General features: G+C 40.7%; 7 protein-coding genes and 1 long non-coding RNA gene across 12 annotated transcripts in view; 4 read left to right on the top strand and 4 right to left on the bottom strand.

Moving 5' to 3' along the window:
* The window catches only part of LOC124312357 (collagen alpha-1(I) chain-like), a 1404094-nt gene that overhangs the window by 1144940 nt on the left and 235672 nt on the right, over positions 1 to 23482 (top strand). The window lies entirely within an intron of this gene.
* On the top strand, positions 31 to 4937 carry LOC124312290 (histone-lysine N-methyltransferase SETDB1-like). The gene is made up of 12 exons (XM_046776761.1): positions 31 to 623; positions 692 to 1026; positions 1119 to 1403; positions 1479 to 1931; positions 1994 to 2216; positions 2300 to 2548; positions 2764 to 2969; positions 3033 to 3200; positions 3414 to 3660; positions 3730 to 3965; positions 4391 to 4459; positions 4533 to 4937. Exons 1-12 carry the CDS (start codon positions 200 to 202, stop codon positions 4668 to 4670), a joined length of 3033 nt encoding a protein of 1010 aa, XP_046632717.1. The 5' UTR covers positions 31 to 199; the 3' UTR covers positions 4671 to 4937.
* On the bottom strand, positions 5630 to 8324 carry LOC124312398. 2 transcript variants are annotated; one of them, XM_046776903.1, is made up of 5 exons: positions 7838 to 8324; positions 7457 to 7712; positions 6879 to 7394; positions 6378 to 6637; positions 5630 to 6155 (listed from the first exon to the last, which is right to left on the bottom strand). In XM_046776903.1, the coding sequence occupies exons 1-5, from the start codon at positions 7865 to 7867 to the stop codon at positions 6033 to 6035; spliced, it is 1185 nt and encodes a 394-aa protein (XP_046632859.1). In that variant the 5' UTR covers positions 7868 to 8324; the 3' UTR covers positions 5630 to 6032. The 2 variants fall into 2 exon arrangements, with proteins under 2 accessions (XP_046632859.1, XP_046632860.1); XM_046776904.1 differs by having other exon boundaries at positions 7457 to 7706.
* Positions 9691 to 12352, top strand: LOC124312354 (4-coumarate--CoA ligase 1-like). The gene is made up of 9 exons (XM_046776849.1): positions 9691 to 9965; positions 10068 to 10135; positions 10195 to 10307; positions 10370 to 10580; positions 10644 to 10956; positions 11027 to 11201; positions 11273 to 11441; positions 11508 to 12002; positions 12071 to 12352. The coding sequence occupies exons 2-9, from the start codon at positions 10126 to 10128 to the stop codon at positions 12187 to 12189; spliced, it is 1605 nt and encodes a 534-aa protein (XP_046632805.1). The 5' UTR covers positions 9691 to 9965; positions 10068 to 10125; the 3' UTR covers positions 12190 to 12352.
* Positions 12350 to 23482, bottom strand: part of LOC124312355 (4-coumarate--CoA ligase 1-like) — a 13416-nt gene continuing 2283 nt past the window's right edge. Inside the window, exons 1-8 of one of the 3 annotated variants that reach the window (XM_046776850.1) lie at positions 14574 to 14852; positions 14389 to 14504; positions 14116 to 14326; positions 13740 to 14043; positions 13507 to 13672; positions 13173 to 13442; positions 12708 to 13101; positions 12350 to 12643 (exon numbers count right to left, since the gene is read on the bottom strand). In XM_046776850.1, coding sequence (XP_046632806.1) covers positions 12525 to 12643; positions 12708 to 13101; positions 13173 to 13442; positions 13507 to 13672; positions 13740 to 14043; positions 14116 to 14326; positions 14389 to 14504; positions 14574 to 14586 — 1593 coding nt within the window. In that variant the 5' untranslated portion in view covers positions 14587 to 14852 and the 3' untranslated portion in view covers positions 12350 to 12524. Of the gene's footprint in view, positions 12644 to 12707; positions 13102 to 13172; positions 13443 to 13506; positions 13673 to 13739; positions 14044 to 14115; positions 14327 to 14388; positions 14505 to 14573; positions 14853 to 23482 lie in introns of those variants that run through there. The other 2 variants (XM_046776851.1, XM_046776852.1) reach the window with 2 other exon arrangements.
* The window catches only part of LOC124312298 (neprilysin-2-like), a 27198-nt gene continuing 19226 nt past the window's right edge, over positions 15511 to 23482 (bottom strand). Inside the window, exons 14-15 of the mRNA XM_046776771.1 lie at positions 16092 to 16168; positions 15511 to 16027 (exon numbers count right to left, since the gene is read on the bottom strand). Of these exons, the coding sequence (XP_046632727.1) occupies positions 15928 to 16027; positions 16092 to 16168 (177 nt within the window). The 3' untranslated portion in view covers positions 15511 to 15927. The remainder of the gene's footprint in view (positions 16028 to 16091; positions 16169 to 23482) is intronic.
* Positions 17243 to 17788, bottom strand: LOC124312559. Its single transcript, XR_006910553.1, has 2 exons — positions 17685 to 17788; positions 17243 to 17601 (listed from the first exon to the last, which is right to left on the bottom strand). It is a non-coding gene; the product is annotated as an uncharacterized LOC124312559 (long non-coding RNA).
* LOC124312511 lies at positions 17895 to 22789 on the top strand. Of its 2 annotated transcripts, none has more exons than XM_046777044.1 (5): positions 17895 to 18076; positions 20732 to 20824; positions 20896 to 20961; positions 21031 to 21169; positions 22704 to 22789. In XM_046777044.1, the coding sequence occupies exons 1-5, from the start codon at positions 18072 to 18074 to the stop codon at positions 22764 to 22766; spliced, it is 366 nt and encodes a 121-aa protein (XP_046633000.1). In that variant the 5' UTR covers positions 17895 to 18071; the 3' UTR covers positions 22767 to 22789. The 2 variants fall into 2 exon arrangements, with proteins under 2 accessions (XP_046633000.1, XP_046633001.1); XM_046777045.1 differs by having other exon boundaries at positions 21031 to 21173; positions 22708 to 22789.

The following is a 23482-nucleotide window of genomic DNA, read 5'->3' as shown; positions in this document are numbered from 1 at the left end:
GTCTATGGTAGTCTGTTTATTTCTTAGCAGACGCTTTTTCCTTCGATTTGAATTCAGAAATTTTATAGTTGTGTCAAGATCATCGTTAGCATGATATGAAAAAGAGATCCTTTATATCGGCAGTTTAATCTTTTATTCCGGCGGTTTACACGTGATTTTCGGTGTCCTGCTCCTTTATTCATTTGAAGAATCCCTAGAAATGAACACCGAGAGCGAAAAGGAAATTCGTTGTAAAACGGAGTCGGTTTTCAAAGTTTGTACCGTGTGCAAGATCAAAGGGGATAAACTTCAGGTGGCACCATATTTTGTATGTGCATTTTTTAGTTTAGAAACTGACAGAGTAAGTAGGGTTTGCAGTAAGTGCTATGGTGAGGCTGAGAATCATCAAAGCGTTCTAGTGAATATGCTGGTTGACAATAAAAGTGTTTTTACTGGACCCAAAAAACCAAAGAATCAAGTTGAGATAGTTGATCTTGATGATGATGATGATGTTGAATTCCTTGAAGAACATGAGAAGTCCCGAGAAGAAGTGGCAATTGAGGAAGATGTTGATGATGTTGTCAAATACGTAATGGACAAATATTGCTTCGGGGAACAACTTAATGCAGCATCATTGCATCTACGTAATTATTATTTTTTCAAGTTATGTGATATAAACTCTCTTTTAATTGATACATTAATTCTTTGACAGATGAAAAATGTAAATCAGTTGAAGAAGAATTGACAAAACTTGATGTATCCAATTCTGAAATCACAAAACATCTCAGTGCTTTAAAAAAAGAGTTATTTGATCCATATGAGCCCATACTCTGCCACGTGGACTCTGTTGATATTGATGAAGAAGGCAAAGTGTCAAATCACAGTACAACTTTGATCTCATCTCAACCTGTTTATAGCTGTGTCAACAAAATTAATGAATTGCCACCAGTTGGAGAGTTTATTCGCATGCCTCTTCAACTCAATCAACCTGTATATGCAATGAAAGATTCTCTTTTAAAACCTTGGGTCAAGGGATTTGTTTTAAAGGTATGTAATGAGTTATAAAACTAACAGTTCATAATAATTGCTAGACAAATTTCATGCTTCTTTCTCTAATGTTTTTATTTTCTTATTTCTAGATCAAAGATAACTCAGAAATGCCTTTCGAAGTCTGTTTTGAAAATACTGCTGATAAACAACCACGTAAATTCCCTTTAAAATACTTGGCGTATGCTGAGCCAAGTCCTGTGCAGTTCGTTGTGGGAGCTCGTGTGATCGCCCAGTATGTCGGAGACGATAATGAATTGCTGGATCCTTTATCGTATTACGCTGGAATAGTCGCTGAAGAAGCCAAGTTTTTAAATCAGGAACGATACCTTGTGTTTTTCGACCAAGGCTACGTCCAGTACTGCAAGCATGAGCAGGTAAATTTTTCTTAACCAAATGTCAAATTAAATATGTTATTATTTGACCTTAATTTTTTTAAATACTAATGCTAGATCATGATGGTGTGTCGTACCTCAAAAGATGTTTGGCACGACGTCTATTCGAAATCTCGCTATTTCGTGTCCAGTTATTTGAACTCATACCCAGAACGTGCTATGGTCAAATTACAACGGGGGCAGAGTATTAAAACCGAATTGAATGGGTTTTGGTTCAATGGGCGAGTAGATGCAGTTGATGCCTCCATGGCCAGGATCTGTTTTGCATCTGAAAAGCGTTTTGAGTGGATATATCGTGGTTCAACTCGCTTTCGTCACCTCTATGATTTATTGGCAAATGCAGAGGCCAGAAAGAAACAAGGAAACAGAAGACCCACTAGACCAATTCATAACATGTCCCTCGTTCATAAGAAGAAAAACGCCCCTTACGTTGAGTATACCGGTGGAAATGTCGATGTCTCTCCTCCCGCCCCACCTAGTCCTTCTTTATTAACATCTCAATCTAGTCAGGTGATATTGAAATGGTCCCATATCCCTATCGATGTTGTTTTCAAAATAATTTCTCATTTTAGAATGGAATCCGAGCTGTCGCTAAAAAGAGCACCTCCAAAGTTTTCAAATCACCCGCCGCACTCCCAACGTCGGGACGTAAGGCATATTCCAGTGAAATTGACGACTTGAATGATCAAGTTAAACGGCAATTGAATGTGTCGTTTCAACAAGTCTATTTCGAGCCTCATCAATGTGGAAGTGAATGTTTGAAAGAATTTCCTTACACGGAAGGAGACTTCAAAAGTAAAGAATTTTCGACTTCTTCTAATTCATAATTTTGATTCAAGGACATCGTACTATTAATATCGTTAATTGTTCTTTCTTAGATGTCAATCCTCTCTCAATTCCATTACGATGTGGCTGGTCTAGGGAATTCGCAGCGCAACGGAAGACTGCGCGCACTGTGATTGTCATTTACCGCGCGCCCTGTGGACGCCGAATGCGTAATATGGATGAATTGCATCGCTACCTGCGCATAACGAAATCCGAACTTGGTGTAGACCTCTTTTGCTTCGACAGTCGCGTCAATTGTTTCCGAGAGTTTGAACCGGAAATTGTCTACAGCCGAATTGAAGGTAAACTGCAATTCCTAGATGTTTTACCTTTTTGATTCGAACGTTTGTACGAGGGGTTCACCACTAAAAATTTTTCGTCCACCTTGCCAAAAGTACGCAAATTTTGAGCCTATCTAAACACGTGTAGTTTAAGCAAATTACGCAAATTTTCGTACACCCAAGACCTCAGTGGTGAACTCCTCTCGTTTTTATTAAATCTTACGTTATTGTTCTAGATATTAGCTATGGGAAGGAAAACGTCCGCGTGTCGTGTGTCAATTCAATTGATCGAAGATATCCTGAGCATGTTCATTATTGCACAGAGCGTCTTCCTCGTGAAGGAGTAAATATCAATTTGGATTCGAACTTCCTTGTGTGTTGCGATTGTACAGATGATTGCCAAGATAAGGAAAAATGCCGGTGTTGGCAACTAACCATCACAGTAAGTAACCAACTTAGAATCTTAGTCAGTATTAAATACCATTGACATTTTCGTTATTTCAAGTCAACAGCAAGAGGTCCTGGTGGGAAAATCATTCAAAATGCTGGGTACGAACACCGTCGTTTGCCATCTAATTTAACGACAGGAATCTATGAATGTAACTCACGTTGCGCATGTCGTAAAACGTGCGTCAACAGAGTGGCGCAACGACCCTTACAATTGCGTTTACAGGTAATTCATAAAATCATAAATCTGAGGGGTTGGTGAACTAGAATTTTGGATGCATGAGATACTGAGATTCTAGAGATTCTGTAAGATTCTATGAGAGGAGAGATAGGGAGCTTCTGGCCAGGGTGTACGAAGATTTTGGGAGTTGCCAATCCCCCGCATAAAACATGATTTGTTTACGTGATATTAAGCAATCCATAAAAATTTGTATTTCAGTTGTTCCGTACTGAGAAGTGTGGATGGGGTATCCGCTGCTTGGATGACATTCCAAAGGGCCAATTTATCTCCGTCTATGTGGGAGAACTTCTAACTGATCATGATGCCAACAAGTTCGGAAAGGAGTTTGGCGACGAGTATCTTGCCGACTTAAACTTTATTGAACTAACAGAAGGTTTAAAAGAAGGATACGAAAGTGAAAGCTACCAAAGTGATGTGTCTAGTCTTGAATCTCAATCTAGTAGCGGTAAGATCATTCTATCATAAAATGTTACATAAAAAACCCGACATTGCATTTTGAAACTTGCCTCTACAGATGATGACTGGGGTGAACCTTCCGATTCTTCTGGATCGAAAAATTCGCGTTCAAGAAAAGAAGCCAAAAAAACGCGGACTGAGAAAACTACAAACAAATCACGGTCTCGTAAAGCAGTCAAACCGATCGACATGGATGATGACCAAATGGATGGAACACGAGATTTATACGGCCCCAATGAAAACAGTTTTGTTATTGATGCAAGGAACATTGGTAACATAGGAAGATATTTCAATGTAAGGAAAGACTGAAAATTTCATAGGCCCTATAGGGCTGTTCGACATCTTTTTTAACATTTGTTTCAATCGCGCAACGCAGCGATTAACTGTAGATTCCGTCTTTAAATTTTCTTTCTGTCGGACAGCTCTATTAGGGGTATGACGAGATGGTAGCCAATGATAATGATAAATTTCCCATAAGGGGATTCGACGGGAAGCTACTTTTTTACTAGTGATTTTGGTATGGAGGCATAGGGAGATCCCTTTGAATCAACGCCATCTAGGCTGTTGCGGCATATGGACATACAAAGAGACCTTTCAGTAAAATGAGCGGACGACCCCTTATGGGAAATTTAACATGGAGACTGGCAACCATCTTTCCATACCCATGGCTCTATTCAAATTATTGTATAAATGTTCAATCGATTCCATTTTCCCTACAGCACTCCTGTGAACCGAACATTTTTGGACTAAATATTTTCATTGATACTCATGATTTGCGTTTTCCATGGGTAGGTTAAATATTCTTGTGTATATTTATTTTTTATTAACGCTAGATCATGCTCACCTTTTTATTTTTTACAGATGGCATTATTCACCAATCAATTTGTTCGTGCTGGAACTGAGTTGACGTGGGATTACGGTTACGAAGTTAACAGCGTACCCGGCAGAAGGCTAGACTGCTTTTGCGGGTCGAAAAAATGCAGGCTCAGACTGCTTTGAATACCAATCATTAGTTTTATCATTTCCTGTGTCATCTGAATGTGTTTTTTTTAATCAACCCGTTTATTTAGCTTTACAGATATCATAAATGACGGATATATTTCTTGCCAATAAAGAACGCTCAGCACTTTACAAGTCATTTAGGCTACTTTGGTTTTCCGTCTCAACGTTAAAGTCTTCCATAAGCTTTTGTCGTCGTCTTTGTAATAATACACCTATTAGGCGATTACAGAGAGTACCCAATACAAGTCGGGTATGACAGACTTATGTATTGACGTCCAGTGCTTTATATTCTTCTCTTCCTTTACCTACGAAGGAAAAAGAGAAAAAGGCGCAAAATACTGGGGGTACGGTAGGCAGGCACCGTAGTATCCCTTCCGTCAAATTGAACATAAAACATAGAGCCATTTGCCTGTTCAAGAAACTTTCACGGATGACTGTATAATATAATATATGATGAGTATATATAATATGAGATGGAGAACCATAGTAAATGACTGACTTAACCAGTCCATTTTATAATACAGTGCCCATTTGAACGAGAAGTCGAGATATATTGAATGACAAAATATTTAAGTAGAGATGTCGAAAAAAAATTTCGAACGCCTTTTTTTTACACATTATCAAAAAAGACGCTATTTTCTCTTCGTGCGACTTTCCTACATGTTGCGTTTTTCTTCCCTTTTTTCACTTCCATGGGCGAAAAAATTTAAGGGCAGCTCGGGCCAGCTGAATCGTTCGTTACATCCTTCCCTCTCGTTAACAGGAAATATTTTTCCTGTTTTCCCCTTCTTCTCCCATACTCTTTTTTCAATAGTCACCACAGTAAATGGCACACCACCCACCATTCACTTTGCTATCGGTGGGAGAAAACAAACATGACAGCTATATCCTTGGCATCCAATTCATTGCTCTTCACGGCCCTTGACAGAAAAAATGGCAAAGTCTAAATTCAAATATTACGGAATAGTCAGATGTAATGCTATAGTCAAATAGAAATTCTATCAGAACTGTATGGGCCATTAACCATTACATATCATGCCCATTGCTTGTTAACAAGCGATCAAGTACTTTCGTTGGTAGCTCAGTTGATTGAGAGTGACAAAATGATTTCAATAGTTGGAGGAAAGCCAAACACAGTTAGAAAAGTGTTTTTACGCGCTAAGCTAAGAAAAGGGTGGGAGGAGGGGGTTAAGGGGTAGTTTTCATCTTTAAAAAACTTTTCTCTTTGCCCTTGAAAGAGGATTAAGCAGGTAACGACAGAGAAAATGCAATCTGCAGCAGTCCACCCCGGTCCACCCCCGTATAGGTACAACCATGAAAGGTAATTGAACCCACGACAAAATTAGTTATAAAATACTTTTATGGACTTGACGTCCACACACAAGCAACTGCAACGTTAGCCGGCGATGCTGTTCCGGAAACTAGAAGTTGAATGAATCCTGTTTCCTCTCTAGGTCTATATGGTAACACCGGGCCATTTTGCTGTAAATTATGAAGTAGTAGTATATTAGTTTTTTACCACGGGGTTATTTAACTTATTATTATGTCGAAGAAAATGTACAGTGGCGTCACGACTCACGAGTGGGCCTTCACATAAGTGCGTGTGTTACCAACACAGGTAGATTACGGCGTTTCTCGTTTTTGCCTGTACCCTTACTTTTAGTCGGTAGGTTTAATTTGTTATCAATCAAGAAAATGACTCACCGTTGTAACAGTAATGCCGGAAGGAATATTGGGACAAGTCACACTGACTTTTGTGTTCGGAGGTGTAGCCACAATTCCGACAACTGCAGATCCAGTCGTAGCCAATGACGATGGTTTCTTCTTTTTCTTCTTTCTTTGCAGATATTGTATGAAACTCCTTCTACTGCTACTGCTGCCAAACGGGTACGAGACGAAAAGGGTGCCACTCGGTGCTGAAGAAGCCGCTGAACATGCACCGAGGGAAGAAAGAGTCTCGCATGCTGAAATGGTAACGAAATAAAAAGAATAATGCTGACAATCATAACCACTTTGTTGCGCTCTTCATCGATCTACGAGCCTAGTGATCCAACGTTCGCGTTGACATTTCTAGTGTGTAGATTGTATAGCCTTTAGCGGCTGTTAAATTTTAAATTTTTGGAAATTTATCGAAATTTTTAAATTTTTAGGAAAATGGTAGCCTACAAGAAGTGACATTTTAACCTAAATCAGGAGTGTTGTTACCTGTTACTGTAACAGTCAGAATTGCGTGCTGTTTCTCTTCTGGTGGTGCCAGGCATCCGATATAATTGATAAATGGACATTCGGAGCAATCTGATGGTTGACTGATGGTTGATTTTTTGGGTTCATCACCAACATATATGTTCGCAATTCCAAAAAACTGTGCGAGCGTGCCATTTGTGATGGATGGATATTCTTTTTTAATAGGGTTGGTTATAATATTACGTTGTTCTTCTAAGTTTCCACTAGCAATCCCAAAAAACTGGGCAAGTGATCCGTTTGTTGTGGCAGGAGATGGCTGAACAACGACCGATGTTTTATTACTAAGAGAATTTGCAGCTTCTGACAGTTGTTTTAATCCATTTTCGATGGTTGAAGATAGCAGGGCTCCAGGATTCACGAACGAATTTGTAACACCAAATAATTGCAGTCCTCCTCCTCCTACCATTTCTGAAGTTAAGTGAAATTCGTCATTATTCTTCACAAATGTGTCGGCATCCTCCGAAGTCATTGATTCTCCTACCATACATAAATGTTATTATTATTTATAATGTTAATGATGATATGTGCTTAGCTATTACGTATAGGTGATGAGATATCCTCGGCTTCTCTTAGACTTCTCGAGCGCTTGGTGATCAGATGGCCATTCGGAGGAAGAAATAATTTGGGTGATTTTGGACGCACATGAAATCTCCATCTGTTGCTGTGATAGACTTTTGATTCATCTAACAAAGGACGGGGAAGCAGTTGCAATTTTGGCGATTCTCTGGTAATTGCTGAGCTATCAAACTTTCCTTCGGCAATCGCGGCTAACCAACACACCAAGGTAAACTGTAGCTACGAGTGAAACAATTTATGAACAAATGCAAGAACAGATTTCTTTTTAAGCTTTTGAGCGAACTTTTCGGTTTACAATTTAAAAAACAAATTGATAATGATTTAATTACGTGAAAAAATTTTACCTGCAAATAAGTTGTAGTTCTTTTCCACATTATTGTCGAAAGAAATGCTTCACTCCCTCATTGAAAGGCGGGAACTGATATAGCGTCACTCAGCAGAAGTATTAACGAGTATTAACAATGGCAGGCCGACATTTGCAAATGAGAACGAGTAGGTTACTACTGGACAAAAATGTGGACCTGTTTATTAGGCAATCAGACAAGGACCACTCTAGACTAAGAGACTCCGATCTGTAACGTCTCATTTTGATTCGTTGGACTTGACCTAACAGAGCGCTTCAGGGAACTAAAACGTCCTAAAATTTTTTTTCCACGTCTGCCCGAAGGCATTACATGAACCCAAAAAAACAATGCAATCGTTTAGCTTAAGATTCAAAGAATTTTGGGTCGTCACATCACGTAACTTGTCTTTCGTCTTAATTGTTGCGAATGTAATCGAAGTTGATCCATAATTTTCCTCGATCTCCGATGCCTATAAGTCGCTTGACACTTGAACAGACTGGAAGTGTGAAGGCACCCCTGTGCGCGGCTATATATACCGCAGCGGCCACCGGCCTTGAAGGTGCAACCATGTCGGGCAGACCCTCCAAATCACGCAGAGAGCTCGAGCCACTCGCCCGCGAATGATCGCAGGTCGGTTTCCCAGCACAATCCTTATTTTATAATGAAACCATTTTGTTGTCATGTCGTCAAGATTGTCTCCTCGTCATCCACGTCTATATCTGTACTTCTATAAATGAAAGAAGAGCTATGAGAAGACATATCCCTATATATCCCTAGCCAACAGATCCTGTGACCGTCTCCCTGTTTGGAGTGGTCCCCATATATAGTTAAAATTCGTACCCTCATTATATTTTCTTTATTTAATAGACTTGCTTTGAACTTCAAGTTTTCGACGCATTATTATTCCTCTATGCACTTTAAATTTTATAATGGGATAGGTGATGGTAACGATGTCTAAGATCAGGTTTGTAGCTATGTCGTTGTGAAATCCAGTTTGCGTTTTACGCCTACAGTCCAGATTTCTATTTGATGATCATTATTTCCTGGGGGTCTCGATTATTGTTTATTTCATTAGCAGGTAATCGAAATCTTCCCTGGAGTCGAGCGCAATGCCAACGTCTTTAAAAATCGAGAAATTACAACACATGAAATCGACACGGAAATCAAAATTTCGACCTGAAGAGCCCACAGCAGCAGGTAAACCCCATGGGAAAAAGTTTTCAGTTGGATCGTTCCTTCGACCTAATGGAGGAATGTGGTGTTTTAAACATTCATGATGGTGATCCCAGATTATCGTGAGAAGTCCTGTAAATATTCAAAACATGTTTGAACAAAAGAAGACTTCGTTTGTCTTTTTGAAATATCTGCAATTCGAACTGTAAAAAAACAAAAACTGGTTTTCTTTTTTCAAATTGGCTTTCCAAGGGTGTCTGACTGCCTGTAGACTGCTGACCCCCATAGGTAAACACAGATGGAATCCAGGAAAGAAAAAAAAAACAGGTGTTACAGCAGTCATTATCTGGAACGGAATTGCCCTTCTGTTAATTCTATTACCTAACTTGTTAGTACTATATACTGTAATGTCAAGGTTTCATTGCATTTTCCTAATGCATTAAATCTTTAAAGATGAATTAAAAAGGCGGTTTCTAGAGTTCCTCTTTATGTGACAGCATGAGTGTAATAATTCGTTTTCATAGGCAAATATACTAACCTGATTGTTCGTAAAAGAACAACCCCATTCAGATTTCAAATACTCTAGACACTCTCATTGCGATTTAAGATTATAGATGGCATTATGCATGACATTTTCCTTTGGTGGGCGTGGCCATTCAATATCTTGTCTGCTACGTTTCATTTGTTTCGGAATCAATTAGAAAGTAAACAAAATAGCGCCTGCAGCCTGCTGTATTCGTTTACGTTCGGTGCAGTTGCACTAGGCATTGTGAAACCCTAGATCGCTGCAACACGAGCTACCGAGAGACCTTGAAACACGGGATTCACGCACTGTGCCTGTGTATTTCCTATCCTGTCAACAAAAACTATTAAATCATTAAAAAATGAGTGCTGCTCTCTGATGCCACCTTGTAGCTTTTTATCCGGATTCGAGTTTATGACAGATAGTAACTAGGTAAGGCTGAAAGCTCAAAGTTTGTATTTTGTGCAATTCATCCTTGGTTGTTTATCTCTTCTGATATCTGTTATATCAAATTTATTTGTTATTATTATACAGACAAACAACACAACAATAAAGTTCCTATTTTAACTGTGACACTTGCTTTATTCACATCATGGCAACAGGTATATTTGAAATATTTTTAGGACAATCTTTCACTTTCACAGTGCCAATTTTTATGTAGCTTCAAGAATCCTGACATACCCAGGGGAGTATGATGATGTAATCCCTGAAAACATTTCTCTGGCAGAATTCATTCTCAACGAGATTGAGCAATTTGGTGATGATGTCTCCTCTGTAAGGAATTACATATATCAATCTCATTAAAATTATTATTTACATATCTATATATTTTTCAGACAAATTCAGAAACCATGGAGAACCTGACATTTAGAGAGATTGTCAACAACTCTAAAGCATTGGCAGCTGGACTACAAACTCAGTTTGGGATCCATCCTAAAGAAAATGTTGCCATTGTTCTTCCAAGCTGCCTGGAGTACCCTGTTGCTGTCTTGGGGGTCAACTATTGTGGCGCTGCTGCTACTCTTATTAACCCCAGTCAAACAATAAGTAAAGATATAAATGTAAACAGGAGGTGTTGGCAAGTTTTTAAATTCATTCTTTTTCTTCCAGGTGAACTTAAGCATGCAATCAAACTTGCAAATCCTAAAGTGTGGATTGCAACAGAAGATTTCTTGGGAAAATTCCATGAATTATTTCCCAACGCCTCGCAAAGACCGCCGTTAGTTCTCCTGAAGAGCAAAACCAAATACCCCGTGACCTGGGAAGGTGTGTTAGCCTTTGGGATGGGGAAACCTGTTCAGAAACCAGTTATCAACTCAAAGGAGGATACTGCACTTATCCTGTTTTCCAGCGGAACTACCGGAGTGCCTAAAGGAGTATGCCTCACTCACGCCAATTACATAGCAGCTAGGAGGCAGAATGTGTTAGTATCAATCAACGAAGTCAGATTAACTAATAACATCAAAATTGTTTCATTCTTCTCCTTTTGGCAGTGAGCTCACAAAAAACATTCCAAGAAACCCCGAAGACCTTAACACCGTCATGCTACCCCTCTATCATACTTTCGGAATCAGCAGCATCTTCGATAACATGGTCCGAGGATTGCGGTTCATTTTGGTGCCTCACTTCACGTTCAAGAACATGCTGGAGGCTATCCAAAAACATAAAGTAACAGCTTTAGCTCGTTTGCAAAAATATCTTGGCATTGAAATTACATTTCACGATTTCAACATGTCTAGATTTCCATCATGTCTGTCGTTCCAGCCATCGCTACCCAACTTGTTAAGCAACCTGTTGAGAAACATTACGATTTGTCTTCCTTGCGGTTACTTTTTTCCGGTGCCGCTGCTCTCAGCAAAGAAATCCAAGCTGGATTGGTCGAAAAATTCGGATGCTTCGTCTTCCAAGGTTTCTAAATACTTCTATTTTTAAATTATTTGAAATACCTTTACAAATTCTCTTTTACTGATTTAGGTTACGGAATGACGGAATCTACTCTGCGCACTCACAGCAACTTTATCGGCTCCTCTCGCGATGGAAGTATCGGCACCGTTATGCCATTTTGCGAATCGATAGTGGTGGATCCTGATACTAATAAGGCTTTAGGGCCCAACGAAGAGGGTGAAATCTGTGTCAGAGGACCCTTGATCATGAAGGGTTACATCGGTGATGAATCGGCCACCAAACACACAATCGATTCTCAAGGCTGGCTGCACACTGGCGATATTGGCTATTACGATGAAGATGGCTTCTTCTTTATCACCGACCGTATGAAGGAACTCATCAAGTACAAGGGATTGCAGGTGTCTCCAACTGAGCTGGAACAGATCCTGTTGACTCATCCAGACATTATTGAAGCGGCCGTTGCACCCGTTCCAGATGAGGCGGCAGGCGAACTACCCCGCGCCTATGTCGTCAAGAGTCCTGGATCTACATTGACAGAGGATGACGTCGCAAAATTCGTCGCTGGTTCGTACCAGTTCGTATACTATCTTTTCAATCAACATACTGACATTTTGTTTAAATATTTTGTTTAGATAAGGTTAGTGCGCACAAGCGGCTGCGCGGCGGTGTCGTTTTTATCAAAGCCGTACCCAAAACAGCCACCGGCAAAATCCTACGTCGTGAATTGAAGAAGATCAAGAGTAAACTCTAACATTCGGTCAACGTCTATTTCAGTATGTGGCCTTAAAAATCTATGGACTATTGGTGGATGAGCCCTAGTCTGTTAAGTTACAGGAAAAAGTCGAAATATTATTTTAACATACCAATGTTATGAGGTGGTGATGATATTCAAACATACACTTATTCTTGTGGAAGTTTAACCTTCATTTATTTGCTTAAACTATTCAATATCAATAAGAGAAAATAAAACATCTAAATAGTAAAGACATGACCTGATAAAACGCGTACCATTAAGTTATCATTAGATAACCAACAATCGCAAACACCGAGATTTTTAGTTTAAAGTCTGTAATATGTTGTGTGTTGTTACAATTTGGATGAGAGAGCCCTGAGTTCTCGGCGCAAAATCTTTCCACTCAAAAGTTTGGGGATGGCGTCGATAAAGATGACGCCTCCTCGGAGTCTTTTGAACGGAGCAACTTGTTCTGCGTTCATCAATCGAAAAGTAAGTTCTTGAAATCTTTCATTATATTCAGCAATTAAGCTTACCTTCTACGAAACGAATAATGTCCGATTCGGATACGGTTGAACCGGGTCGTTTGACGACGTAGGCTCTCGGTAGCTCACCGGCGAACTCATCTGGAATGCCGATGACAGCGGCGTCCGCCACCTCTTCATGTGTTAGCAACAAATGTTCCAGTTCTGAGGGGGCGATTTGCATGCCTTTGTATTTGATGAGTTCTTTGAGCCGATCCACGACATAGAAGAAACCTTCTTCATCGTAGTAACCAATGTCGCCAGTGTGAAGCCAATTGTTGGAGTCGATCATGGCGGCGGTGGCACCCGGATTACCGCGGTAGCCCTTCATCACCATGAAACCTCGAACGCAAATTTCACCCACTTCCTTGACGCCCAAATCCACTCCGGTATTTGGATCAGCAATCTAAAATATTGAAAAGCGTTAGTTTGTTTTTAACGTTATAGCTAGAACAATTAAAAATTGATGAGACTTACCTTCCCTTCGAAAAAAGGCATGATCTGGCCGACACTTCCATACTTTCGCTGTCCGGGGGGCGTGAAGTGGGAAGCAAGAGTACATTCGGTCATACCATAGCCTTGCAAGACTTCCCATTTATACTTGCTAATGATCGTGTTGATTATGTCAAGGCTTAAAGGTGCCGCTGAGCTAACGATTCCTCTCACGGAAGAAAGATCAAATTTGTCCGCGGAGGGATGCTTGGACAAGAGCAGAGCTACGGGAGGCACTAAAGGTATCATGGTTACCTGCAAACAACATTTTTATTTTCTATTACACGAAACGAAAGTACCTAGAAAATTATTTTAAAACCTTGTAATCTTGAATGGCATGTAGCATGTCGGGGAAGCTAAATTTGCGAAGAATGACGGCTTTGGCTCCAACCGCAAGAGTGGTGAGGACCATGAGGCAACCGTATTGATGAAACATTGGCAACAAACCCAGATTGATATCTTTCTGGGTGTACGGACACCACGCCCTGAAATGTAAATTGAATACTTGAGGGCATATTTGTTTCATGTTATTTGCTTTATTCCCAGGCTTACTTGAAGTTACACAATGCAGTCACGAGGTTGTGATGGGTGAGCATGACTCCCTTAGGCAAGCCCGTCGTCCCGCTGGAAAATGGCATAGTGGCAAGGTCTTCAAAGACATTAACGGAGACTGATTGGAACGCCCTGGACTCACCAGACTTGAGAATTGAATGCCACTGCGAACGTTCTTTATTTGAACTATCGACGAGGAGAGTTTTGTAATCTGTTTTGTCAAGTTGGGATAGTAATGGAACGAATTCCGGTGTGCAAATCCACAAACCAGCATTGTTTATGCTAGAAACATGCTTGAGCTCTCCTATAGTTGAATATAAGAAGTTCTCTTTTATATTCAGTCTAACTAGAATAGAAGAAAAATTTAAATACATACGGGGAGTATAGGCAGGGTTAATCAGTGAAATGAATGCCCCAACTTGGCTTACAGCTAGCAGTGTAACTACAAATTCAATTGAATTAGGTAGTGCCATGGCAACACACTGACCACGCTTGACAAGTCCTGAAGCTTGGAGACCCGCAGCCAGACAATTAACATCATGGATTAAATCTCCATAAGTGAACTCCTCCTTGGTGCTGACACTAACCTAAATTTTTCGTAGATTAAAATTACTTGGCCTATGAATATCAAACCTTGTTTACTGCATACTATGGCAACACAATTTTTCCATTTGCTCATCTCATGTAAGAGATATTGGCTTAGGGAGACTTCAGGAATATGGTCATCATATTGTATACTGCACTTCACTATTTTGCTAACGAGTGCTGTTAAGAAAACAAGAAAAAATTGTTAATTACACAATACTTGATTGAAATATCCTCAATGCACGTTACCCTTTTCCGTCATGGTTCTTAAGTTGATGCAAGAAGAATCTGATATGAACGCCTCGTCCGTTATGTAGATATCACAACATTTTTGGTGGGATACAAACAAAGGCTGGAGGGAGGGTTACTACGTTTTTACGCTCTACGGTCAAAAGAAGGGTGAACCAAACTTGGTATTCGGGAATCAGTTCAAGGACGCAATAGCACGTCAGAGATATATAAATAGGAAATGTTTTTTTTAAAAAGCTCTCGGTAGCTGCGGGCGTTTAAAAGTCGTTTGTTTACTTTCCATCATCAACAAGTTGAACGACATCTAGTAACAGATATTGAAACTAAAATTTGAAAGTTCTTCTCGACAAAATTCAAAACAAATTTTTAGTTTAAGGAATTTTAAAAATTTAATTCAGTTACGTGAGGAGATAAAAAATAACTACACCATTTCATTATATAGTTTATGACTAATTAAAGTTACACTGTAGGAGAAAGGGTGGGTGAGTCGGATAGGGCGTCTGTTGGTAATCTGCGGTAATCTGCAGACTCGTGTTCGATTCCCACACCCGAGTACCTCAACCAGGTAAGTAAATATAACTGCATTTGGCAGGTGTGCTGTAATGAAAGGACGGAATCCCGCTAACGACAAAAAAGTTCTAGATTTCTGAAATGATAAGTTGCGGAATAACTCTATGACTTTGATTGGACTTCTAGGCTTCTGGTCTAATGCGTTGAAATGGCACAGTCTGGTGTCCCTTTCCAGTGCACAATTTTTTACATCTGAAACTTTTCTAAACATTTAGTGCAGGAAAATTATAGGTTTTCTAAAGTCTAGGTAACATTCACTTAACTTCACAATTTAAAAAAATTTAAAAAACCAACACACTAAAATGACTAAATCCCTCTGGTGGCAAACATTCTGAGGGCTAATTGTGTAGTCAAACAAAACGCGAAATACCGATGCATTTACCTGTATTTTCAAGTGACCTGCACGCACATACATATATTATACAAAAAACCTATACACTCGCTCACCGTGATTATAACAGTTCGACAGAGAGGAATAGACAAGAAATTCTTGGGGATGAATGAAGAGAAAAAAAAATTCCAAACCGACGCCAAAGCGGGAGAGAATTGTACACGTTCACAGATAGAGCTCAGAGCGGATGACAGAATAACTGAATGTAAAAATCTCAAGTCAAATGAATAATAATAATATCTGAAATCTGACATCTGGATTCGCTTCCCTCACCCCGAACGACGGTAATAACAGGGCGTATTTGAAATGAAATTTTCTATTTACATAGGAGGATGATTGTAATCACAAATTAAATGATCTAGGGTATATCAAACTCGGTCCTGAGAAGAGCGTCTACCAGACGGAGCATTTCGTTTTGGGGTTGAGACGCGAACCCACCGGGCAGTTGAAAATTCGCCCGTAATCCGGCAAGTTCATCATGAAACCGTTGACTCTATTTCATTATAAATTATGTGTGTTAATAACACATCAAATATCCGTCAACTCAAGTCTATTACCTATCGTGTGGCGGAGCGTGTTCGTCCATACCGAGAATCAGAGCGTACGCTTGCGGAGTAATCAGGGCACAGTAGGCCTACAATATTAAAATTGCAATATTTTGTAGAATAATTCGATTTAAAAAATCTATTCATTTCTATACGTTACCTGAGCGTCGTTAATCAGCATGATTTGCTCGTGAGTATAATTCAAGCCGGGTAGATTAGCTGCGGGTGACTCGCGGTCCATTCTAGCCCGTGTTGCAACAATGGCTTTAATGGCTCCCAAATCTGCGACATTCTCGTTTAAAGTCAACTCTCCATCCACCTGATATTTTGGATTAAAATTTAAAAAAAAACTCGATTGAAACTCAGGAAATCAATGAATGTACCAGCACTCACCTTGAGAACGACGCTTTTCCCGTTGATTAAATACTCGGTCCGGAAGGCGCTGGAGAACTGATTGCTCATGCAATTCATTTTCTGTTGGAATTTCAGTTGTGAAGGTGGACTGAGAAGATTGCGTCGGACGCCGTCTTCGTCAAACTCGACGCCGGAATTATCGAAACCGTGCATGATTTCGTGAGCGACGATGAACCCAAGAGTGCCTAGACCGAGATAGCTGGGCGTCTTCAACGAAAAGAGCGGGTCGTGTAACAGTCCAAGTGGCAGCACTGTTTAATTAAAACAATTAAATTAATCCAAAAGTATTTTTAATGATGCCGGAAATTATAATAATGCGCTGGAACTCACCCATGCTGTTGAAATGTTGCAGGTAAAAAGCGTTGGTAACCATCGATGGAACGACACATATCGATGATCCAAGTTTGTATAAGAGAACCACAGGTTTTCATGATGATGTAGGAAATTTCCTACAAGGTCCAACACATTGCTTCTTCCAATTTATTTCAATACTCAACTTCCTAGAGATGTCTTCCAAATCAACCCATTGCGAAATTTAGTTTGAAGATTTAACTTTCTTGTCGTCAGAAATTGTAGAGGTAAGTTTTCAAGAATTAATTTCCAACGCCAGCTGTTTTGAGGAGTCCAAAATCTTGTTCAGTTGTTTGCCATAACAAGCTACTTCAGATATCTCTTTCAGCTTTTTAATGTCCTGTTCCATTTCAATTATTAGAAAAAACTTTCTTGTTGTGTGTCTAAAATATACAGTCAATACCTGAACAGATACTGGAATTGAGATGACTCCAAGATTTTCAATTTTCAGAGGATTCAAAGTTATTGCATCCGTAAGCAACAGTTTTCACCACATGCAAAGTCAACTTCCACCTCTTTGTTCTCAAGTCTCACAACTTTAAATATGTGATCCTTCACAGCAGGCATGTTACTTTGGCAGGCACGAGAAAACCCTTTTTCTAAGATGGTGTGTTCCTCATGCATATTTTTGTGATATTGGCTGAAGCAGCATATATGAAGTCTTACATCATCAAAATTATGTGCCACCCTTTACAAATTGTGGTGTTCTGCTTGTTAAATCCATCACATAAAACTTTTCAAACATTGTGACTAGGCACTTGAAAAAGTCAAAAAGGATAAATTTATGTTGCTATTAAAGTATCATTTTGTGACACAATTTATGCAGATAATAATGATTACTTCAGTGTGAGAAGAATTACATGTGTAGGAGTGTAGTTAAACTTCTAATAAATATTTAAAGTCACTTTCGAGCAGCCATATGTTGTCAATTTTCGACAGGTGAGGTTGGGCCGTTGGGCCATCTATCTACTATTTCTGTAAAGACTATGAGTTTTAGCTAAGCGCCACCTATTAATACTGAATAGCAGCTATTCAGTTTACCAGCAGTGCACAGTAGAGTACACCAGGAGCAATTATAGTTTGAATTCAAAAGTCAAATCATAGTGAACATTATTCTATTCTCTAATCATTTTAGTTTGTTTTATCACATTTTTATCAGTTTTGTTATCAAAAATTTAAAATGAAGCCACGCCACAGTGTCAAGATCTAAGGGTGAAGTTGAACCTAATGAGACAATTGGATGACCATTTCGATGTCTGTGGTTTTGTTCGTTGCCGATTTCGCCCATTCTAGCTGGAGCCTGGAAGGAATCAATTTGATTAATCTTGATCCGAGGAGTCCGCCAAAGGAACTTGTGGGGACTCCTAACGTTTCCAACGCGTTGATGTGCGATTGGAGATTCAGCTGGAAGCTCCTCAGAGCTGGAACGTCGTCCCCGTCCTTTACGGGCTGCAAGGCATCCAGTTTCTCAAAGTGCGCGTTGATTAGGACGTCCGTTTTCCCGTACATCCTTTTCAGTTCGTCGATGGCGACTTGATAATTCGCATCTGTTAATTCAAGATTGTTAACTAAGAGATACGCTTCACCTTTCAAATACTCCTTGAAGTAGTCGAATTTTTGCACGTTCGATAGAGATGAAGAGTGGACAGCTGCGTTAAATGATTCCCAGAATTGGGTCCATTCCAGTACGTCCCCTCTGAAGTGCTTAATTTGTCGCTGCGGCAATCTTATCGACTGTACGGCTGGAGCTGGCGCTGCCGTCACGTTGATTACTGGCGCGGGGGGTGCCGGAATGGCCGCCACGATTTGGGCAATAAGTTGCGCCATCTGTGCCTGACTAGTTGCTTGATTGGCTGCTTGATTGCCTGCTAGATTGGACGCTTGATTTGTTGCCTGGAAGAGCGTTAACATTCGTCTGTCTCTTTCATCATCCAACCATTCTTGTTTCTTCTGCTTGATGATTGCTCTCGCTCCAAGTACTTCATCTTGAGTTTGGAGCGTGAAAGTCTGCGCCTCATCAAGCTCCTCCTGCGTCGCCTTGCTCGCACTTAATTTCTCCAAAATATCTCTTGATGCGATCACGTAAGTCTCGTAGAGACCTTTCAATTTTCCTTCTAGGACCTCTAGACTGTTTGCCTCTTGTTGGTTCATCACTTTGTTGGCGTATCCGTTGATCAGGCCTATTGATCTTGTCATGTGGCTTGTAGTTCCTGACCTCGAAGCCTTCAGTTGCTGAACCATTCTTCCTGGTTGTGTAGCTCTTCAAGAGCTGTTGATTATTGACTGGGAAGATAAAAGGAAGAAATGGAGAATTAATTTAATTTTTTCGATCACTTATTGACTGATTTGCCCGTCTCCTTTTCCTATTTTCCTTGGGGGTTCGTGGAACGGATGAGTTTCCGTTTTTGTTTCCACTTTGTTTGAAATCCCTTGGATGTATCTGAAAAAAAAGAAACGATTTGAATTTGGAGCTAGGGTTATACCCAGGCTCCTGCAAAATCCGGGCTGGTCGACTCAATTAAGCAAACTGGTTTGTTTTGTTGTTGGTGGCGCCACTCGCGGCTTTCCACTCCACTGAGCGAGAGAGGAAATAGAGTTTTTTTTTTTTTTTTTGGTGGCGCCCCTTGCGGCTTGAGAGTTTTTTTGTTTTTTTTTTTTGTGGCGCCCCTTGCGGCGTGCCACTACAGTGAACGTGATAGAGAGAAATGGGTTTTTTTTTTCGTTTGGATGCACCGATTTCTCGGGATCCTTATGTAAGAAAGGTTTTTTTTTTTTAAAGAAGGACAGATAGACAGAGAATATTCATTCAATAATTGTATTTAGCGGTTGTAGCCGCCATGTTCAAGAATACAATTAGATGCTTGGGTTCCTCTGCTCCCTTCCTCTGGTATTTCTTCTTGTGCAGAGGTGGCCCGGACGGGCGTTGAAACGGCCTCGTTCTCTCCTCGCTGCCTCGCTCCTTTCGTAAGCTCTCCTGAGCGCTGGATTTGATCCCAATTCTCTCTCGAAATGGCGCCTGTTTTCTTGATTGGCGCTGCTTTCGTCCGTTGATTCTTCCGTCGAGCTTTCGTGGCACAGCTGGAGTTCGTCCTCCTCCTCCGACTCGCTTTCTGACTCTTCCTTTGGGGCTGCAGCAGCTGCTGCTTCCTCCTGTCTCTCCGGAAGAAAGACTACTCGCCGAAGTAGACCTCTTCCGACGTGCTGCTCACGGTATCGTACTTGGCGTTGTCCAATGTCGGGCGGAGGTGCCTGGATTGGCTCCTGATCAGCTTCCGGTTCTTCAATCACGACCGGCAGTAAATCCTGAGCCGGCGGTGGAACCGGTTGTGGGGCCGGTTCCTCTTCTGGCCGGTAGCGTGCGTCGCCCCAAAATCTCGGGCGGAGAGCGTCGGCAAGTTGTTCCACGTTGAGGTGCCTCCTTGCAATCTCCAAGAACGGCGCCAACTGAGGGGCTAGCGCACCTGGTGGCAGCTGGTCGAGTGGGCTCGGCTCCCTTGGTGGTGGACGCGGTGGCGGTTCCACCCAAGCTGGCAATAGCCCCGCCTTGCGCAACAGCGCCCTCTTGATCCTCTGCGTTCGCTTTCCTATTTTGATGGATGATTTGGAGACCTTTCGGCTCCTCTATAAGTGTTGAGACAGAGAGAGAGAAAAAAAAATATTATTTCTGACTCGGAACAATAAAAAAGAAAAAAAACACGGGAAGATGATACGCGAAGAGATGGAAGAAGAGATGAGTGCCCAATTAATTAGCTTAGGCCGATCTGTAGGCTTGAGGTTGGGTCGGCGTGGTTAATCGGGGGCCCCCTAGGCAATAGTCGCGTAGGTGTGCCGGTGTTGTTATGCGGCGCCCGGATCTCGTCGTCGTCTGTTGGGATGGATTATTCCTAACAACTTAAGTGTCAAAAACTGAAGAGTCAAGTGTTCATTGTCTCTCTCCCAAGTACTTCAGTGGAACAAATTAAACTGAATCAACTATATGGGTAATATAACATGATCTGCTGTAACACATTGCACTTTTTTCAACATTAAGTCATTTAATTTTACTCGACAGGGTACCCATACAATGCAGAGACTTAAAAATTAGTAAGGCAACAAGAGAAAAACCTCCGTTTCATGGGTACAAAAGTGTTATTCTATATTGTATATTTTGAATGATTTTTACACTCACATTTTAATTTTTTTTAAGGAAGAAGCAAAAAGTGAGATATAGCCACAAAAAAGATCTGTTGAAAAAATTTCGGCAATCAATGCAGGCTTCCAGATGCAGTGACTTGAAAGTGAGACCTGATCACTCAAGAAACGACGGTTTCATCTTGGAACACGACAATTGTAAAATTGTTCGGGCGCTAGCGCTGAGTATACTCGAATGTTTTACGCCCCCAACGAAAGCGTAAATATTTCCGATGGCCTCGAAAAATCGGAATAGTAAAGTAGGCGTCAGTAAGGTCGACTTTAGCCAAAAAATCCCCCTGCCTCACCGTGTGACGAACTGTGGCAATCCCTTCCATTTTAAAATGGCGGCAAGAAAGAAACTGATTCAAAGGCTTTAGGTTAATGATGGGCCTCCATTCGTCTGGTCCTTTCTTTGGGACAAAAAAGTATCGGCTGACGTAGCTCCCTTTCTCCTCTGTCTCTACTACCGCGCCCTTTTTGATGAGAGACTCCACCTCAGCTGAACAAAGATCTAGCTGAACGGCATCCATTGATGCGTTCGGCGGTATACTATGTTGAAAGGGGGGTTCAGCAATAAATTCTAGCTCAAATCCATACTCAACAGTAGATAAAACCCACGGATCCTTAGTCAAACGGGCCCATGCATCAACAAAATGGGCAGTGCGACCGGCAATTGGCAAATCAATTTTAGAAATAAAGGAAGGTTTGACATACCTGCCGAAGCCGTTGATACTCCTGTCGTTGCGAGAGTCGTGTGGAGGGGGAGGCGAACGTCTACGTTTTTCAGGTGTTGAAGAAGCTGATGGCCCGGCTGCAGAACTATTCACTAAAGTAGCAGTTTTGACTTGGGAGATTTTTGACTTGAGACTGTTCCAAAAAGGTCCTCGCCGCCAACAGGGAGTTCCTCTGCTGCACGGGAAAGTAGGCCGATGTGGTTTGGTGAGGATGTTGAGACGTCTGGAGTGGGTAATCTCGCGGAAAAGATGGGCCCAGAGTAGTGACAGCGTCTTCAATGCTTTGGTGTCCTTGTCGCTTCTCTTAATTTTTCTCTCAAGGAGAAAAAGAAGAGGTTTGGCCATGTCCAGGACAACGTCCGTCTGCTTCCGGTACACTTTTTCCAGCTGATCGATGTTGGGCATCGATGCATTCGAATTCTTTGTAGATTTAAGGGCCGCGTAAAAAGTCTCGTCTAACTTCGGGTTCGTGAACAGCTCAGAGGCACTGACACAAGCCTTTTTGTCACGCTTGACGTCAGGCCTGTACGCCTCTCTAGCCGCCTTAAGGTTCTTCTCACCTATGCCCTTCACAATCCAATTGGCGAGGACCGACGACTTACGTTTGCTAACTTCAAATCTTTTCGACTTAAATTTATTAATGTCTGAAAAGGTGCTTGAGAAAGATTCAGATGATGATGCGGAACTCGAAGATGAGTCAGAGTCGGAACTCGAACTCGATTTAGACTTACGAGAACGCTTTGACTTACTATGCTTAGCCATGCTTGCTATGCTAGAGCAAAAAAAATATCTGAATACTTTAAGCGCGTTTGGAACCTCATAGGCTTCACCCACACCCTCCTTTTCTTTTCTTTAGTATGGCACTGTTACCATACTTCAAGTCAGGCTTGCTATAAATATGCTGAATATAAATGGTCACACACACAGTTCTGTCGAACGAATTTTACTAAATAATTCCTGGCCGATCTTCATAGAGGAAGAGGGAGTCATGTCCCTCAGGAGCTCTGCGTTTTAGCTGCTCAAAGAAATGTTTGACAACTGCAAGCAGAGATTAAGGAACTACCCTTTGAGCTCCAATGGGATATCTACCAAAATTTTTAGTAATTTAGTCTACCAGAATCTTAAAATTCAGATAGCCTATGTTTTATATCTCTCCAAATCTTTATCATCAGTAAATCTAAATATAAAACTGTTTAATTTTTTAATAGGAATGGTCTCTAGTCTCTATTGGAAAATAATCTCTTCATCAAAATTTGACCACAAGCATCGATACACCAACTGCAACTTAATCTACTGACCTCTGCCTTTCTGACTAGTCAATTAAAAATTGTTTTATCAAAATATGAAAGTTTACGAATTTAGTACATCGATTCCTTCCTCCTTAAAGTTGCTCTTTATCGTTGGATGTAAATTTGTTTTCCTATTTGTTGGTTTATTGAAATGTTTTTAAACTTTTTATGTGTTGGCTTTTGGAATAGTTAGGGCTTACTTTTGCTGTAATTTAATATAAAGCACAAAATTTAAACTGTTTCGGATTCGTATTTGTTGGAAATAGACAAGGATAAAAGTAAGATATGTGCTCAACTAGGATTCTGTAGCCTATTTCTAACAGGAATTGATCTGTGCCAACATGTGGGCTTCTCATTACATAGGCATGTAATACAATAATCATCCACAATGTGGGCTTCATGTCATATCACATGGATTGAACATAAATATATAATTACCTGA

The sequence above is a fragment of the Daphnia pulicaria genome, chromosome 8, assembly GCF_021234035.1.
Source record: "Daphnia pulicaria isolate SC F1-1A chromosome 8, SC_F0-13Bv2, whole genome shotgun sequence".
In the NCBI taxonomy this organism is placed as follows: Eukaryota; Metazoa; Arthropoda; class Branchiopoda; order Diplostraca; family Daphniidae; genus Daphnia; species Daphnia pulicaria.
This window is presented reverse-complemented; position numbering and strand designations above follow the sequence as displayed.

Bases quoted from the DNA above. Each gene is read 5' to 3' on its own strand.
- LOC124312290 (XM_046776761.1), top strand. From the start codon at position 200: ATGAACACCGAGAGCGAAAAGGAAATTCGTTGTAAAACGGAGTCGGTT. The intron at 2,549-2,763 runs GTAAACTGCAAT...TTATTGTTCTAG, and splicing joins TGTCTACAGCCGAATTGAAG to ATATTAGCTATGGGAAGGAA. The intron at 3,201-3,413 runs GTAATTCATAAA...TTTGTATTTCAG, and splicing joins CCTTACAATTGCGTTTACAG to TTGTTCCGTACTGAGAAGTG.
- LOC124312398 (XM_046776903.1), bottom strand. From the start codon at position 7,867: ATGTGGAAAAGAACTACAACTTATTTGCAG. The intron at 7,395-7,456 runs GTAATAGCTAAG...TATGTATGGTAG, and splicing joins GGATATCTCATCACCTATAC to GAGAATCAATGACTTCGGAG. The intron at 6,156-6,377 runs GTGAGTCATTTT...CATAATTTACAG, and splicing joins CCGGCATTACTGTTACAACG to CAAAATGGCCCGGTGTTACC.
- LOC124312354 (XM_046776849.1), top strand. The intron at 11,202-11,272 runs GTAACAGCTTTA...CAACATGTCTAG, and splicing joins AGGCTATCCAAAAACATAAA to ATTTCCATCATGTCTGTCGT. The intron at 12,003-12,070 runs GTTCGTACCAGT...TATTTTGTTTAG, and splicing joins CGTCGCAAAATTCGTCGCTG to ATAAGGTTAGTGCGCACAAG.
- LOC124312511 (XM_046777044.1), top strand. The intron at 20,825-20,895 runs GTAATATAACAT...TTTACTCGACAG, and splicing joins AAACTGAATCAACTATATGG to GGTACCCATACAATGCAGAG. The intron at 21,170-22,703 runs AATTGTAAAATT...ATTTTACTAAAT, and splicing joins GTTTCATCTTGGAACACGAC to AATTCCTGGCCGATCTTCAT.